Source organism: Alexandromys fortis, unplaced genomic scaffold (assembly GCF_014885135.2).
Source record: "Alexandromys fortis isolate MF-2015 unplaced genomic scaffold, M_Fortis_MF-2015_v1.1 scaffold_19, whole genome shotgun sequence".
Classification (NCBI taxonomy): domain Eukaryota; kingdom Metazoa; phylum Chordata; class Mammalia; order Rodentia; family Cricetidae; genus Alexandromys; species Alexandromys fortis.
This window is the reverse complement of record NW_026067890.1, coordinates 16,138,059-16,156,040: the sequence shown is the minus strand read 5'-3', so window position 1 is coordinate 16,156,040 and position 17,982 is coordinate 16,138,059. Positions and strand designations below refer to the sequence as shown.

Below are 17,982 nucleotides of genomic sequence, written 5' to 3'. Positions count from 1 at the left end.
CAGTTTGACAGGACCCAGAATCACCTTGGAGACGTTTCTGGGCTCGGTTCTGAGCGATTTTCTGGAGCTAGGTTAATTGAGGTAGGTGGACCCACCCTAATGTGGGCAACACCCTTCCTGGCTGGGGCCCAACCCTAAAACTGAGAAAATGATCTGCAGGTGCATTTTCCCTTCTCCACTGCCCAACTTTTATCCAGACTGAAAGGAATTTTGTTCTACACCGTGTGGATATTCATTTCCCAGCACCATTTATTCAGGCAGTATTTCTCAAATTGGAACTTTGATATCTTTATCAAAAAAAAAAAAATCAGGTGGCTGTAGCTCTATTTCTGGGTCCTCTCTTCTTATTCCATTGGTCTAAATGTCTCTTTTTGTATGAGTACAATGCTAGTTTGCTGCTATGGCTCTGTAGTATAGTTTGAGATCCAGTATTATGATACCTACAGCATTGCTTTCTTCTGTTGAAGATTATTTTGGCTATTTAGGACTTCATTCTTCCCTATGGATTTGGGAATCATTTTTCTAAGGGTGTGAAGAATGTAATCGGAGATTTGGTGATAGCTTTGACTCTATAGTCATTTTCATTTATACAATCATTTTACAATTCTGATTATGCCAATGCATGAGTATATCTCCAATTTCTTGCTTGTCTTGAACTTTTCAATATAGATTTGTTTCACCTCTTTGGTTAATTTTATTCACTTGTATTTTACTTTATTTGAAACTTGGAATAGGAGTCTTTCTTTCTATCTTTCTTTCTTTCTTGTCATGTTCATTATTGGCATATAGAAAAGCTGGGGAAATTTCTTTCCTACCATTTATTGATTGATTTATTTATTATGATTATCTGTGGGGGGGGTGTTCATGTAAACCCTAGAACCCACAGAGGCCAGAGGTTTTGGAGCTAGAGTTAAAGGCAATAGTGAGCTACCCAATGTGGATTCTAGGAACTAAATCTGTACATGCTATTTGCAAAATTTACTGATTTTTTAATATATTTTTTGTATTCTCTACATTCCTGAAAAGACTGAGCATTGAACTAAAATAGAGCAGTGATAATGAATAATCTTGCCTCATTCCTGATTTGAGAGGAAATGGTCCTAATATAGTATATGTTGACTCTGGCTTTACCATGTACCCTTTATTGTGTTTGGCATAGATTCCTGCTTTCCCTTTAAAAAAAAAAGTACTTCTCATGAAGGAACATTGAGCTTTGTCAAAAGCTTTTTGTATGTCTGTTGATAAGATCATGTGATGTCTGTACTTATTTGTATGTTGAACCAATGTCTTGTTGCCATGAAGCCAACTCTACCAAGGTGTATGATCTTATTGTGTTCTTAAATATGCATTGCAAAATTTGTCCATCTGTGTTCATCAGGGAAATTAGGCCAATAGTTTTGCTGAGTCTTTATTGACTTTTGGTGTCAGGGTAAATTGTAGGATGAATTTGGTAATATTCCTTCCCCTTCCTTATCCAAATTTGTGTATATAAAAATACATTTATAAACAGTACACCAAGTGCATTTTAATTGAACATGATAAATAATAATAAAAAACAAGTTTAGAACACAAAAATGAGAAAATTGAAGTGACCAAAGTTGTCACGAACAATATATAGAAACAATTATCTTTGACACACATTATACAATTACATGAAATCTAAGAATACTCAAACAAATTTGGAGGTAGAAATAATCTCTGTCTCTTTAAGACAGGAGAATGGCTCAGTAACACAAAAGGTGAGATGGTGGAGTTTGTCAGAGACTAAGGTGCTAGGAGATGCCCCCACTGAGGAGACAGTGGAATATCTATAATCTTGCATTTTGTCCTTTGATCTCAGGAGAACCTGTGCTTGTCAGGGCTTGGATCCAGAAACCTGTGGTGCCTCCTTTTCTTTTGGTTGTTCTTGGAGCATGTACTATAATGGATGTAAGTATGCCAGAAGCAAGATCCCAAGGAAATTTAAGCTACTTGGAGATGATCCAAAAGAGGTTGGTTTGTTTCCTAATATATAACCTATTTTTCATAAAGAATTAGTGAGCATGGATGACCTGTCATACTCTCATTAACAGAAGGAATTTTATCTCAGATGAACCTACAAATTCTGACTAAATCATAAGCACAAAGTATTTTATAAATTTAACATGACTATGTATAGCAGCATACATGATTCCTCCCTGTGGGCTGTCTTAGCCAAGGTTTCTACTGCTGTGATTAAAAACACCATGACCAATGTCTCCTTGGGGATGAAAGAATTATTCCACCCTAAAGCTTGTAGTGTGATTCATCATCTGAGGAGACCAGAGCAGGAATCTGGAGGCACAGAGCTATTGCAGAGGCCATGGATGAGTGCTCTTTGCTTGCTTCCTATGACTTGATTGGGTCAGTTTCTTATAGCACCCTGGACCACCAGCCCAGAGATGGCATTGCCCACATTGAGCTGGACCCTTGCCTGTCAATCATCAATCAAGAATATGCACCACAGGCTTGCCCATAGGGGAATTTTCTTAATTGAAGTTCCTCTTCCAGAATGGCTCTACGTTGTGTCAAGTTGACAAACGCTAGCCAGCACATGGGCCTTTACAGAATACCCATGGGAAAACTAAATTAAGTTAGGCTAGCCTGGACTAAAGAGTTGAGTTGGCTGTGTAAAGAGAAGTCGGTAATACAGGCAACAGGTTTTTCTGTGTATCCCTGGCTGTCCTTGAACTCACTCTAAACCAGGCTGACCTCAGATTCACAGATATCTATCTGCTTCTGCCTCCTGAGTGCTGGGATTAAAGGTGTGCAGCACCATCACCTGGCAGACAATAGACTCAATGTTAATGACATTCTGATTTTTCAGTGTAATTTTACATTTAACATTAATTTTTCATGGAATGTTTGGGGAAAAACAAGTCTATAATATCTTAGACCAGGTAAAAATTATTTGCATACTAAAGCTGGTCATGCTTGAAGGTCTGTGATATTGGGGTTTGCTGCGGCAATGTGAATCATGTTGCGACCAAGGACAAAAATATTGTGGATTTGTAGATAATGTGTAAATGTTATTTTTAAAACAAAAAAAGACTTATTTTAAAGAAAACTAAATTAGGATGTGTGATGTCATTCTCATCCAAGTCTGAATTATGAAAGTCATGCTTACCCTATTTCTAGTCAGTCACAAGATTTAAGTTACTGGACTGAATGTACTTGAGCAATGAAAACAGGTCAATTTTAGTATATGTGTCCCATTCAAGTAAAATGAGCGTTGATTTCTCACTGAAGCCATCAAATTTTTTTGTCTCTTAAAATACAGATTCTTTGAAAAACATATTTGTAAATTGTGGGACGTAAGGGCATTTGAGTCTGCTTGGAAGTTTGCCAAATGACCAAAACCTCAACGTACTTGGCACTTGTGTACTTCTCACTCCCTACACTCTAGCCTTTGAATCTTGAGTGTAGTTAAAGTACACACAAAGTTATTAACTTAAATATATTCCTCTAAAAGGGTACTGTTATCTGTGACTATAATATTAAATAAAAATCAGTGATTTAAATATTCTCGAAGGATATTTTCTCAGGCAGGAATATGGCACAGCGATCTGTTTACCTACTAAACGTTTGCATCTCCTGATGTGTGTGTCTTGCATTTGTGTGTGCACACATGGTATGAGGCAGACAGCATAATTATTGATGTGTATGCATGTGCCTGAGTGTTGGTATGTGCACCACATACATGAAGGTGCCCCCAGAGGCTAGAAGAAGGCTTGTGATCACCTAGAACTGTGTAATAGGTGGTAGCTGTGAGCTGGCCTGACATGAGGGAGAGGAACCAAGTTTGGATCCTTTAGAAGAGTAGCAAGTGTCTTAACTGCTGAGATTATCGCTTCAGCCCTCAAAATCGCTTAACAGTATAATTTTAAAATGGGAATGTGTTGACCGAGAGTGGTAGTACACCCCTTTAATCCCAGCACCCCAGAGGCAGACAGATCTCTATGCGTTCGAGGCCAGCCTGGTCTACAGAGTAAGTGGCAGGACAGCCAGGGCTACACAGAGAAGCCCTGTCTCCTGAGACTATGTTGGGGAAATTTACAAACCAATTACTACCACATGCCACTTCAGAAGCCTCCCTGAAAACCTTTTCTGTGTGAGCATAGGGTATTGAGAATATAACAATGTTTCCCTTTCAAGTAAACTGCTCAGTCTTTAGACAAACATAGGTGTTCATCTTCCTTAATGAACATTTGTATAATGAAAGAAAATGTGTTCCTGGGACCCATCTGGCTTACTCAGCACCACACCCCCAGCAGAGGGGAGAGATTCCGTCCATCTTACCCAAGCCCAAGTAGCTTCCTGATCGTGCCGCGTTCATTCTAGAACTAGTCATATTTTAGAATATATATAAAGAAAAACTCTATACACTTGGGAATAATACAACTGACTGCCTCGTGTCTAAATGCATACACAGGCTTATATATTCATCTTTAATTTAGAGTTTGTTGGATCATTTTTTTGTACAGGAAGAGAAACTAGAATCTCATTTGCAAAACCTGTCTACTCTAATTGCTCCAATATACAAGAAATTTGCACCTGATGCATACAATAATCAGGTAAGTTTAAGTGATTATTGATGATTCAAACTATTTGTTCATTACTTGTAACTTATCCACTCCTGAAGTATCTTTTTAACCTTCTTTTTTAAGTTTCATATTTTCTTTTCTTCATGTATATGAGTGTACCCTTCATGTATGCACATACACACACACACACACACACACACACACACATATGGCATTGGCTCCCCTGGAACAGAGTTATAGACAGACAGTTGTAAGCCACTATGTGGGTGCAGGGACTCTGTAAGAACAGTGAGTGTTCTTCACTGCTGAGCTCTCCCTTTCTCTCTTAATTGTTAAAACTATCTGAAGAAAGTGTATGGATTTTGTCATTTAAAAGGCATATTCTTGGTCTTTTCTGCCTTAAAAACAAATTTTTTAGTCTTAACTTATATTTTGTCTACTAATTTATCTTCATGTAAAGATTTTGTTGAATATATTTAAATCACGTGACCCTCACTATGCAGTCTATTTTCACAGGATTATCTATATATCTATAAAATGCTTATTACATTTATTATACATGGGTCCAGATGTTTTGTTAGACTTTGTCTTCATGAAGAAAGTCAAATACAAAATCATTGTGTATTTTGCAAGTACTAGACTCCTTAGTTAGTGATAAGTTCAGAAATTGCTCCAGCTTTAATCCCATAACAGAATCATCCAATGAACTCAAATGAAGACCTGTTTATAGCCACACAGAGGCATGAAGAGAGCACTGTGGTTTCTGTGTGTTTAGAAATAAATTCAAAAGCAACTTCCACATAATAAAATCTAGAAAGAGATGTACACAGAGCTTGTTCCTGAGTATCTGGTACAAGATAAAGATGTCGTATCAGCCTACAGGGAGCCATTCATGTACCAAGTTTGCACTGGAAGTAGGAAAGGATGAAGTGACTGAAATTTTATTTTCATTTTTTCTTTAAATCTTAGACATTTTGGGTAGTAACTATAATCAGAAGTATCTTCTGCACAGATTTTCTTCCATCTCACACTTTTTTTTTAACATGGGTTGTTCCCTTGACTATGTAAAAGAGTTTACATGTGATGCAGTCCTCATTTGTCTGTATGGTGAAAAAACCCAGGAGACTGCCAGAAACTTCAGGGAATGAAGATTATGGGCCTGACTTTGTTATAGCAGTGGTTATGTGGGTATACATAGATCAAAGTTAGACTGCCTTCTGTAAATGCCACCTAACAGTTCATGGGCAGGTTACATTTAGGAATATATGCTACAATAACAGTTATTGTGTGTATATATGTATATATTTCACTAACAATTAGTGGGAAACGAGACCATGAATTTGAAAGAGTGAGGAGGGTTTGGAGGGAAAGGAGAAATCTGGGACCTGGCAAGGTAAGTCGGGAGTAGAGTGCCACTTCAATGTGTGAAGCCCTGAATGGGACCCTAGGCATCACACACGCACATGAAATTTTCGTCGATAGTATTGTCAAATGAAACTTTGATATGTTAAGTGTGTGCTCTATTTTTTGTCCTTCCATTATTTTATAGATATAAAGCGCAAAATATGTGCAAAATAGTCTCAAACTCTTCTGAAGTACCTCCCCACTCACACACATGTTTTTCTCAGATTGAATATGAACACAGAGCTCCAGAGTGCCGTTTGGGTCTGAAGGAAGGCCGACCATTCTCAGGGGTCACTGCATGTGTGGACTTCTGTGCTCATGCCCACAGGGACCTGCACAACATGCCAAATGGCAGCACATTGGTAAGTGGCAAACCATGATCCTAGCAGCATCTGCCAAAGGCTGTGTGCTGCTGGCTCAGAACAGAAGTGAATTGTGTTCCAAAGTAACCTTCCTGAGCATGGCAAAGACCCTCCTAACAGAGAGGCGCATTAGTAGAAAGGTTGGCAACCACATGAGAATTTAGGCATTCTTAGTACTAATCTCAATCACTGCCAGCACTCATGGCTCACAACCACCTGTAGCATAAATAATTAAAACCCAAAGACAGATATTACCATTCAACCTGGAGATCAGAAAAGCAAAGCAACCACCCACTAGAGAGCTCTTAACTCTATTAAGTCTTTAGGCTGAAAGAGAAGCAAGTTTCTGCCCCATCCTGCCTTAAATAGTCCTCTATAGTGCTGCAATTAAAGGCATGCATCACCACCGCCCAACCTCTATGGCTAACTAGTGTGGCTGCTGGGTTTAAAAGGTGTGTATGCTACCACTGCCTGACCTGTATGGCTGAATAGTGTGGCTGTTTTGTGTTCTGGTCTTCAGGCAAGATTTATTTATTAAAATACAAATGAAATATCACTATATTTCCCCTTTTTGTCAAAAAAAAAAGAGGGTTATACCTCATATAAGAAAAACTATATACAAAAGTACAATAACTATATAAAATATATAAAAGCAATAAATGCATCAACAATGTCTAGTTCATTTGCATTTGACAAATTCAGAGGAAAAACCCCATTTCTATCCTATCTTGATGAGTCAAAATCTTGTACCTAATTTGCTTTTTATATTAACTTGCTTTCTGCTTCTGATAAACAATGAAAACTATAACTATCTAATCTTCAACTTTCTCAGAAACCCAAGAAGGAAATAATATTAATTGAGTAAGCAGGAAGTGTAAGCAAATGACTTCCAAAAAAATGTAAGCAATGACAGAAACATCTGGCTGCCTGGGAAATCACCTAAAGTTCCCCTGCAACGTTGGGGCATCCGTCTTTGGTCTAGTCTACAGACCTAGCATATCTGACAGGCTTTTCTGTGAAGCAGGTTATTCTGAAGGGCTGTCCTTCCTTGTCTTGACAATGTTTGGCAGTCACTTTCTTCTGTGTCCTGCTTGCTAAATTAGAACAGCATACTGTCAGCAGTTGAAACAAGGGCAGTTTCTTACCCAGTGGCTTACTTTTGCCACAAAGAAAGTAAACTCTATGTGGAGTTTCTTAGATGCCCATTATCTTCTCTGAAGGAGATTAGTGCTGCCAGTAGTAGACATATCTCATTGTCATTTTTTTTAAGAACTATGTTATTAGGACACTTTAAATGCTATATTCTGTAAATCTCTGAAGTGTTTGAAGTTGACCTATCTATCTAAAATTTATCTTTGTTTGACCTTGAAACCATACCTAATATGTTCAGTTATAATAGGTGATTAATTACTTACCTGTAAATTCTTATTATCCTAAACATTTCATAATAATAATTTTCAAGGACTAGGAATTTGCTTTACATCATTAAATGAATTGTATAGATACAATACCTTGAACAAGAAGAAATGTATGTACAGTATGTTGTAACACAATTAATCTCAAATTTGTATCAATATATAAAATTTGTATACAATATACAAAAGTCCAATCCACTGTAGAACATTTAAAACTAGTAATTTCTTTTTAAAAGAAGAGTCAATAATCTACCTTTTATATTATCATATCTACATCTTCTTTTTTTCAGAGTAAATTTAATAATTTACCATTTTATCCTATCATATCTGTATCCCCTTTTTCTATTCAAAACAAGAACCTTGAATTTAATTTCCTTTGTTTAGCTTTTTTCCTGACCATTACTGTTAACAGCTTGTAACCAATCTCCCTAAACAATGAAAAACCAAAAGCTGCCCACCCCACCTCTTGGGAAAGTGAAAGTCATATTCTTAAATGTGCTTCCTGCTCTCTGGGGGTGATGGCATCTTTAGGGAATCCTGAAAAGAAAATTTTAGGTTAATTGTCAAGTCTGGGGAAATGTAGCTGTATCATTTGCTGTCCAGTCTCTGCGTAATGGGAAAGTACAGGACTTATTTCAAGTCCTGGCTAGAGTAGTCTGTGAGGCTGGATCATCTCAGCTAGCCACCTCGAAATTGTTCTCAGCAGTTTGTAGTCCAAAGCCAATCTTTAGGGGGTATTTTAAAACTTGGCGGTATTATCATATTCCTGAAGGAATCATCATTGTTGAGCCCCATGATCCTTATGAAGACTTCAAAGATTACTGCTAGGTTTGCCCAGGGTTCACTGCAGAAAACTGATAGAGACTCAAACCCAAAATCATGTACAGGAAGGTAGATGAAACCTTTTCCTAGAATTAGTTAATACTCTATATAACCATTAATATCATGACAAAAAGTTTAATATATGTTTATATAATATATACTTATAATATTCATATTAATCTTGTATATCAAGAAAATGTATTAAATAGTCAATATAAACCAAAAGATCATGAGATTGGTAGCAATATAATAGTCTTTAAATATTTGTTTTTCTTCTGTCCCATATCAGGTGGCTCTTCTGACATGAGACAAATTTTGGATTTCACTTTAATAAACATACATGTGTTCATAAAATGAGAGAGCCACACTCCAACTCCAAAGCTAGCTTTGATTTTTAATTGCACTGGGACTACAAAAAGACCATTTGCATTATGTATCTGTAGAGAACAGCAGAAACTAGCATTTGGAAAGATTTATGAAATTTTATCACGTTAGAAATGTTATATACCAAAAGGCCAACTTACTTTTTCTTGAGACATTTTTCTTAGATGATTTGTACTTTTTCATTAGATGTCTCATTTGTCCAGTGGTCCAGTTCTTAGCTGGATGTCTTCATTCTCCTGAAAAGACAAAACAATTCGAATTTTTGGGAGGTTCTCTTATGGAAAGTTATAGCTGATGAAGTAAAAGCATTTGTTAGTTTTATAGGATAGTTTATATTAAAAGGAAAACCCTTCCCCAACTTAAATTTTGGAAAGATTCTCTTATGGCAAGTTATAGCTGATGAAGTTAAAACATTTGATAGTTTTATAGGATAGTTTCTATTAAATGGTCATGGTGTTTGATGAACTATCATCTCTTCTAATTAAGAGGTTCCCTTTTGTTCAAATCAAATCTTTATCAATTTGATGGTATCCATAGCTTTTCTTCTCCTATGGAAATAAAAGCAACACCCCCTTCCCTAATGTAACACATATCCTCCTTTCCATTCTGAGGTCTGTATACATCTTTAGTGTATTGGCTGATTTAATTCTGTAGTTTTTTCTACTATCCAATGTCTCTCCACAGCTGTTGTTTCTTTCTCATTAGCATTTAGAAAATTCAAAGTCAATAAAGCATGATACAATCAATTTGGGGGGGTATTTATCATCCCTTTCTGTTTATTTATCCTTTAGAGTTTGATTTGATCTTTTTATAACTGCCTGGCCTATAGAATAGTGTGGTACACTTGTAATATGCTTTATATTAAAATAAGCAAAAACTGTTTCATTTTTTCCTTTTTTTATTTTTTATTTTTACTTAAAAATTTCCACCTCCTACCCTCCTCCCATTTCCCTCTCCCTACCCCTCTCCCTCTCCCCCCATCCCCTTCCAGTCCCTCTCCAGTCCAAAGAGCAGTCAGGGTTCACTGCCCTGTGGGAAGTCCAAGGTCCTCCCCCCTCCATCCAGGTCTAGGAAGGTGAGCATCCAAACAGACTAGGCTCCCACAAAGCAAGTATATGCAGTAGGATCAAAAGCCATTGTCTTTGGCTTCTCAGTCAGCCCTCCTTGTCCAACACATTCAGAGAGTCCGGCTTGATCATATGTCCATCAGTCCCAGTCCAGCTTGCTTTGGTGAGCTCCCATTAGATCAGCCCCACCGTCTCAGTGGGTGGGAGCACCCCTTGTAGTCCTGACTTCCTTGTTCATGTTCTCCCTCCTTCTGCTCCTCATTTGGACCTTGGGAGCTCATTTTCTTAGAGACATATGCTGGAGCATTGTGTGTCTTTATTTGTACAAGTATACCCATGATTGTCATAACCCTTATCAAATGTGTTATTACTGAATCAGCCTTTTCCAAACTCAAAGCAATTTCCCATTGAAGACCTAAATGAGTATCAATGGTGTGGTGTACATATTTTAGTTTTCTAAATTCTACACAATGGAACACATCCATCTGCAGATTTCATTCACAGTCGATAGAGCATGGGTCACGAGCCTCCTGGAGTTCTGGGATTAATATAGTGTACCACCACTACCCAGCTGTAAAGTTTCTTGAACATAGCAAAAATTTTTAAACAATTTGCTTATTTTTGTATGTGCATTGATGTTTTGCCTGCATGTATGTTTATATGAGGATGCTTGTTCCCCTGGAACTGGCATTACAGACAGGTGTGAACTGTCATGTGGGTGCTAGGAATTGAACCCAGGTCCTCTGAAAGAATCTACAGCACTCTCAACCACTGAGCCATCTCTGCAGCACACTTATTAAACATGGATAGTTAGGAGTCAGGTCTGAGGGCAGCCGAGCTGTGTTGTGCTATCCCCCTTCCCCACCCATGCACATAATGGTCACGTGGTTAGAAGCACACTATAGCTTCTTGACGGAAATGATCTGTCGTGTGTGTTTAATATGTGGAAAGCAGGAGATGGCATCATTTCATCTGGAAGAAGTATGTCTTCTTCCTTGAGATCTAGCTAGACGTGCATGACAAACAGTCTTCCTGATAGACTTGAAGAAGTATAAAAGGGAGCTTGTCTTTTCTCTATGTCTTTGATTTGTACAATGTCTTCATTAGTAACAGGCAGATCTGGTTTTGATACTGCGCATGTCCCTGTTTCAACACACATGTGGATACTGGGAGGGGGAAACTTTAGCCTGTATATACTTTCTTCTGAACCTGCAACTGAGCCTGGACCATTTCCCCTCCCCATCAGGTGTGCACCCTCACTAGAGAAGACAATCGAGAGATTGGAGGACAGCCTAAGGACGAGCAGCTCCACGTATTACCTATGTACAAAATCTCTCCTGTGGATGAGTTTGGGAGCACCGAAGGTCAGGAGGAGAAGATTCGGAAGGGGTCCATTCAGGTGCTGAACTCTTTCCGGAGGAAGGTGAGGATGTTGGCAGAGCCGGTCAAGAGTTGCCGACAAAGAAAACTAGAGGCCAAGAAAGCTGCAGCTGAAAAGCTGTCTTCCCTGGAGAACGGCTCAACTAAGAACGAAAAGGAGAAGTCTTCCTCTCGCACAAAGCAGATGGAAAGTGCAAGCCATATGAAACAGCTCCCAGGTAAACACCGCGTGACCCTTGTGGCCTTCGGCACTGGGTGACACGGGGGGGCGGGGGTGTTAACAGTCGTGGTCTGAGTCTATAGCATGATCTTCCGCAAGTGACCAGGTCCAGGCTTCACTGGCATTGTTAGAGTTGGCATCTCAGACTAGAGGGACATTGGGGTTATCCTAAATGTAATAAATAACAAAACTTATAAACAGGTCATTTATATGTCAGAAGTCATGTGAATCATGCAGGGACATTTCACCAAGTTTAAGGAGGGAGCATTAGGACCTACAATGGGGCAAGAGGAGAGCACAAGACCTTGAGTTAAATATGTAAGAAACTGCAAGTAAAGCCTCTCAGGGTACAAAACAGATCACGCTGGCAAAAGAATAGATGAGAAGGGAGAAAACTTTGGACTGCTCCAAGCCTTTAGGCCTAGATAATTGAATAGTGATATATTGAAATGAGTTTGAAAATGCAGTTTACAGGATAGAGGGTGAGTTGAGTACATTTTTCCATAGACAGGTTTGGTCCGGTTTAGCTAAAGTTCCACACTCATAAAAAGAGCTTCTGGCTGTGGTCGTCCTCATAGAGAATGGCCTCAGAGCCCCTTGCCTTATCTACGGTTGGAGCTACTAAAAAGAAATCCAGGTTTTAGGATGTATATTGACTTCACCACCAACGACAAGAATGTTCTTGCCATTCCGCTTACCGCCTCTTGGCTTTGAGAGATGAAAATTCCCTTCTTCCTGGTTTCCGTGATGGAAAACTGTGCATGTCCCAATAGCGCCACAGCGGGTCCATTTAACAGTTTGTAGCCTACAAGGCAAACATTTCTACAAGGTGCTCTCTTCAGTTCCTTCTGGGAAATGTTCTTATGAAGTAGGATTCACCAAGTGTATAAGATCCTTTCTAGGCATTGGTAAATGCAATTCTTCTTGTCGTTCTAATTATATAACAAGTCCTGTCACAAGCCAGACAATTGAGAAATAAAATAAAACATGTTTCCTCCTCCAGGAACAATAGAGGTAAGGGGGGCAGTATTATAGTACTGTCACTGCCTTTCAGACTGTGTTTGCATAGATGGTGAGGACATGGGCTAAATTGAGGAAGGGCTGGGAGATAGGTAGAGTGAGCAGAGGCGCTTTGAATGACTCTGGTGGACACACATTTTTCTTACTTACAAAATGTAGCTTTAAAAGCTCAGCATGTTTATTCTAATACCTCAGACACAAAAAGTTCTGCTTGACAATGTTCAGAGCCCCGGCTTTCCTTCACCCTTGCTCGTGGAGACTGTCTATGCTGTTGCATATATTTAAGAGTCTCCACTAGAGTTCTTAGAATAACAGCCAGTGTTCCCGCTCTCTCCTTAGAACAATTGCGACTTTCGGCATCTGTCATCCAGCAGCCCCAGCCACTCCAGAGGCACCTTCAGCAAGCGCAGCGGCCACATCAGCCACAGGCACAGCCACCTCAGCCACAGCAACAGATCCTGCAGAGTAACTCTCAGTCTGAGTCCCTCGGCTCTTACCCCACCAACCCATACATGAGACGGCCCAATCCGCTTAGCCCTTACCCAGGCTCTTCACACACTTCGGATATTTATGGAGATACCAACCACATGAACTTTTACCCCACCTCATCTCAAACTGCAGCATCGTATTTGAGTCCCTCTGACCCCATGAACCCTTACCCTGGGCTTTTCAATCAGAATAACCAATACGGAGCGTATCAGTGCAATGGGAATGTGTCCGTGGACAACTGCTCTCCTTACTTAGGCTCTTACTCCCCCCAGTCTCAGCCCAGGGATCTGTACAGATATGCAAGCCAGGAGCATCTGACCAAGCTGAACCTACCACCCATCCACACATTTTACCAACAGAGGTTTGGAGACGGTCCCTCTAAGTACTTAAGTTATGGAAACCAAAATATGCAGAGAGAGGCCTTCAGCAACTGTACCATAAAACCAAATGTACACCACCTCGCAACCTTCTCTCCGTATCCCACCCCCGAGATAGATGCCCATTTCATGGGAGCTGCCCCCAGATTACCGTACAGTATGAGCAATGCACACACAGACTACGGAAACAGCGAGCGCCATCCATCTCCTCAGACGATCCACAGCTACACCGCGGCGGCTTCGGGCATGACCAACAGCTCCAATCACGCCTTCCACAGCAAGGAGAATGACATGCTCTCCCACACAGCCAATGGGCTATCAAGGGTGCTTCCAGGGCTGAATCATGAGAGTACTGCTTCTGCCCCAGGTCTATTACACAATCTGCCTGACAGCAGCCAGGAGAAGCAACCTGGGGCAGCAGGCCAGGGTGCGGCTTCTTCTGTGGAGGACAATGACGAGGTCTGGTCAGACAGTGAGCACAGCTTTCTTGATCCTGACATTGGAGGGGTGGCTGTGGCTCCAACTCATGGCTCGCTTCTCATCGAGTGTGCCAAGCGAGAGCTTCATGCCACAACACGGATAAATACTCCCGATCGGGTCAATCCCACCAGGATCTCCCTTGTATTTTACCAGCATAAGAACCTGAACGAGCCAAAGCATGGCTTGGCTCTCTGGGAAGCCAAAATGGCTGAAAAGGCCCGAGAGAAAGAGGAAGAGTGTGAGAAGTATGGACCAGAGCATGTGTCTCAGAAAAGCCATGGCAAAAGGGTAAAACGTGAGCCCATGGAGCTGCAGGAACCTTCTGAGCCCAGTTACCTGCGCTTCATCCAGTCTCTTGTTGAGAAGACAGGGTCCCTGACCACAGACTCCACGGTGACTACATCTCCATATGCCTTCACTCAGGTCACGGGGCCTTACAGCAGATATGTATGATGCTGTCCCTTACGCCGGAACACCAAGAACAACCTGTCAGTGGTATAGCTCTCGCGGCATGGGCAACAGGGACGGGTCATAGCATCCATGACAAATGCAGTGTGTGTGTGTGTGTGTGTGTGTGTGTGTGTGTGTGTGTGTGTGTGTGTGTTTGTATGTGTTTGTTGGGGGGAGGGATGTCAGCTCACCAGCAAAACAGGGATTATTTTTACCATTGCACTTAATCTCTACTGACTTCCCAAGCGGTCCCTGGTGGCTTTCAGGAAAAGACCAAAGCATCCTATGCAAAGGGAAGGTGGGAAGAGAGTGCGCCACAGTTCATAGTTTCGAAACCACTGGTTCTCTTATTGGCTGAGGTCATGTGCGTGAGACGTGCTTCCCCTGCACTCCACATACATGACCACGTCTAATACCAAGTTTGCATAGTCACGGGACACAGTACTGTAGTAGTACAGTTGCAGGAATCACCTGGTGCTGATCTAAGGTGTGCTGAATACTGGAATTATGGCTTTTGAACACGCAGTTTTTACTGTAATCTTAATATTAACTTATTTATCAGAGAAGCTACAGGAAGCTTACGTGAATAATGGCAAAACACTGAATTTGTTTGGGTGTTACATGAAATGGTGCTACAAAAATGGTGTCTTTAATAGCCGAAAAGCAAATGCCTTTTTTACCATGCTGTCAGTGCAGTCCGGTGCCCTTGAAGAACCGGGGATCCTTTCATTTACATTTCTGTCTTACTTACTTATTCTTATACAGCTTAGTTTTTTAAACGTGGACATTTTAAAGGCCTCTGGATTGTGCTCATCCAGTGATGTCCTTGTAGGACAATAAACATAATGTGTACATACACACATTTTTATATGTGCAAATACATGTATATTGAAATATTTTAAGTGGTGTTTTAGAAGCACTTTGCCTACCTAAGCTTTGGCAACTTGAACAATGCTAAGGTACTGAGACGTTTAAAAAAAAAAGTTTACTTTCACTTAGGATTAAAAGTTTATTTTTTTTAAAGGAAAGCTTTTAAAACATTTGCTTTTAGCCATGTATCTGCTGATGAGCAGTACTCGTTGCTAACACGGCCTGTGAAGTCCAAACCGAAGCTGAGTGGATGTGTTAGTCCACAGAACACGTGCTTTCTGGTGCTCATCTTACTGGCTCTAGTAACGGTGTGACGAGCTCGTGGCTTCTGTGTGTGCTGCTTGATTCTCTGTTGGCTGCAGGCAATAACTAGCTGCATGCTACAGACCCAGCAGAGCTTGTCCACTGCAGCCCACGCTGTCTCGTGGAGCTGTAGGCGCTCCAGGACAACAGGCTGCCTTCGTGTTCCTTGTGCATTGCGATGTCATCTCTTTGCTTAAGTGTCCTCCTTACCAGGAAGCTGGATTGGACTGACGCCCGGGTAAGATGAGCAGACAGGGTTAAGTCCATGTGAAACGGTTGGCTACAAAACAAAGCAAAAACCCTAAACAAAATAGGCAGCTGGTTTGCTGTGGTGATTTTAAATCATAAATTTGTATAAAAAAGACGAAAGAGTTGTATAGTAAATTAAATTGTAAAACAAAACTTTTTTAATGCAATGCTTTAGTATTTTAGTACTGTAAAAAATTAAATATATACATATGTGTATATATATTATATATATATGAGATTGAAGCAAAATTCACATCACGATGGTGCTACTCAGACTGCTACACATAGATGCTAATGTGAGCTAAGAATTGATTAAAAGTTTGAGTGATGTTCCTACTTGTCATATACCTCAACACTAGTTTGGCAATGGGATATTAAACTAAGCGAAAGCTTATAGCATTGTATACCACCATTTTTTAAAAGTCTTTTTTTATTATTATTAAAACATACCGTTTTCAATACTTGATTTCTTAGCAAGTATAACTTGAATTTCAAACCTTTTGTTCTAAAAATTCAGGGATATTTCAGCTTGTTCTCCGTATGCCAACATGCCATCTGTGTTTATGTAAAGTTGTCAGTTAATATATTTTTTTTCAGGGATTTAACTCTTTTATTTTGAATCCCTCCTATTTTGCTTGTACATGTACTGATAACTGAAACTAATTTTGTAAATTTGTCAACTTTTAATTATAAAGAAAAGCATTTTTTTTAATGGTCTGGAGAGTTTTGATGATTTTTAACAAAGTAAAAAAGCTTAAAATAGAATGCACTGACCTGATAAAGGGAAACTTGTGAAGTCAAAGGTCATCACATGGCTGTTGGCCAAATCCTCAAAGGTTTTTGATCTAGTAATGACTACAGGTTCATATCCATGAGTGTCTCGAAACAGTCCTGGAATCTGGTGGTGTGCCGTGCAATAGGACTCTGTTACATTGTGGCCTAAAAAGAGTGTTGCTTACCAGCTCTTCAAATAAAGGGTTCCATGATCAGTGGAGGAGACCTTTGTAATTTACTGGTCACATTTTGTCATTAAAACTTTCAGAACGTCTGCTTTGCACACAAAACCACAAGGTTAATGGTTTTCCACACCATGATGTTGAATCCACGACATCAGCTTCTTGTAGGTGCGTTTGGCCATCTCGAGCCAGTCATCCATAAAAAATGTTTGCTTTACATGTCACCCACTGTCATTTGTCAAACTGCTGGCCAACAGGAGCAGGAAGTGTGGTTGTGAGGGGATGGGTCATGTAGGGAAGAGAGGCAATTAAATGCCATCCAACCTCTCAGTTAAATCAAATGGAAAGCAGATCAGAGATTTGCTTCTATAGGAATGGGCTGACTACAGGGCCATACTTGAAAGTGCTTCTGCATGGTGTCAACATTACTTGAATGAATTTTCATCTTGATTGACGCACAGTGATGTCTAGTTCACTTTACAAGGTAGTTGTTAACTTGTTAGGAAAATCTTTTGCAGTTTGACACTAAGATAATGATCTTCTGTGTGCATTTTCCTATGGTTTATTTTTTTTAACTTAGTTTCATTCATGAGATGTTGGGTTTGTTTATAAAATCTGAGGGTGGTTATAAATACTGTAAGTATTGTAATGTTATGCAGGCCATTTGAAAGCTGTTTATTATTATATCATTCCTGATAATGCTATGTGAGTGTTTTTAATAAAATTTATATTTATTTAATGCACTCGAAGTACCCTGTTGCAGAAGTTTTTGTTCATTTGTTCAGAATGAGGTTAAATGGGAAGAGCTGAGTTTTGTCATCTTCCAGACACTTTTCACACAGTTCTTGTACATGTTAAACTAAAACGAAATGAATACCTTAATGCTGGCTCTTTAGTCAGGCTATCTGCCCATCACCCCCTTTTCTACTCACTTTCAGCCTCTTTCCTCTGCAAATATAGACAGGTAGCCAGGAATGGAATGATCCCAGCAGCTGATCCTAGGTTGACATTTTAGCTCACGGCATCAGCTGATCCATATTCCCAAGCGTAAGCCCTGGTCTGAGTCTAATCTCAGCTTATTCATGGCCACTCTTAAATTTTCATTTCCTGCCTATCAAGGCCTCCAAGGGTCTGCTGCAGGAAAAGTTGCTTGATCCATACCAGATGGGCCT

The 17,982-nt window shown here is 39.9% G+C and overlaps 1 protein-coding gene across 2 annotated transcripts in view; it reads left to right on the top strand.

Annotated features, from left to right (window-relative positions):
• The window catches only part of Tet2 (tet methylcytosine dioxygenase 2), an 81,615-nt gene extending 64,062 nt beyond the window's left edge, over nt 1-17,553 (top strand). The window contains exons 7-11 of one of the 2 annotated variants that reach the window (XM_050139142.1): nt 1,841-1,991; nt 4,503-4,592; nt 6,191-6,328; nt 11,263-11,614; nt 12,976-17,553. In XM_050139142.1, coding sequence (XP_049995099.1) covers nt 1,841-1,991; nt 4,503-4,592; nt 6,191-6,328; nt 11,263-11,614; nt 12,976-14,435 — 2,191 coding nt within the window. In that variant the 3' untranslated portion in view covers nt 14,436-17,553. Of the gene's footprint in view, nt 1-1,840; nt 1,992-4,502; nt 4,593-6,190; nt 6,329-11,262; nt 11,615-12,975 lie in introns of those variants that run through there. The other variant, XR_007591193.1, reaches the window with a different exon arrangement.
• The last annotated feature ends 429 nt before the right edge of the window (nt 17,554-17,982 follow it).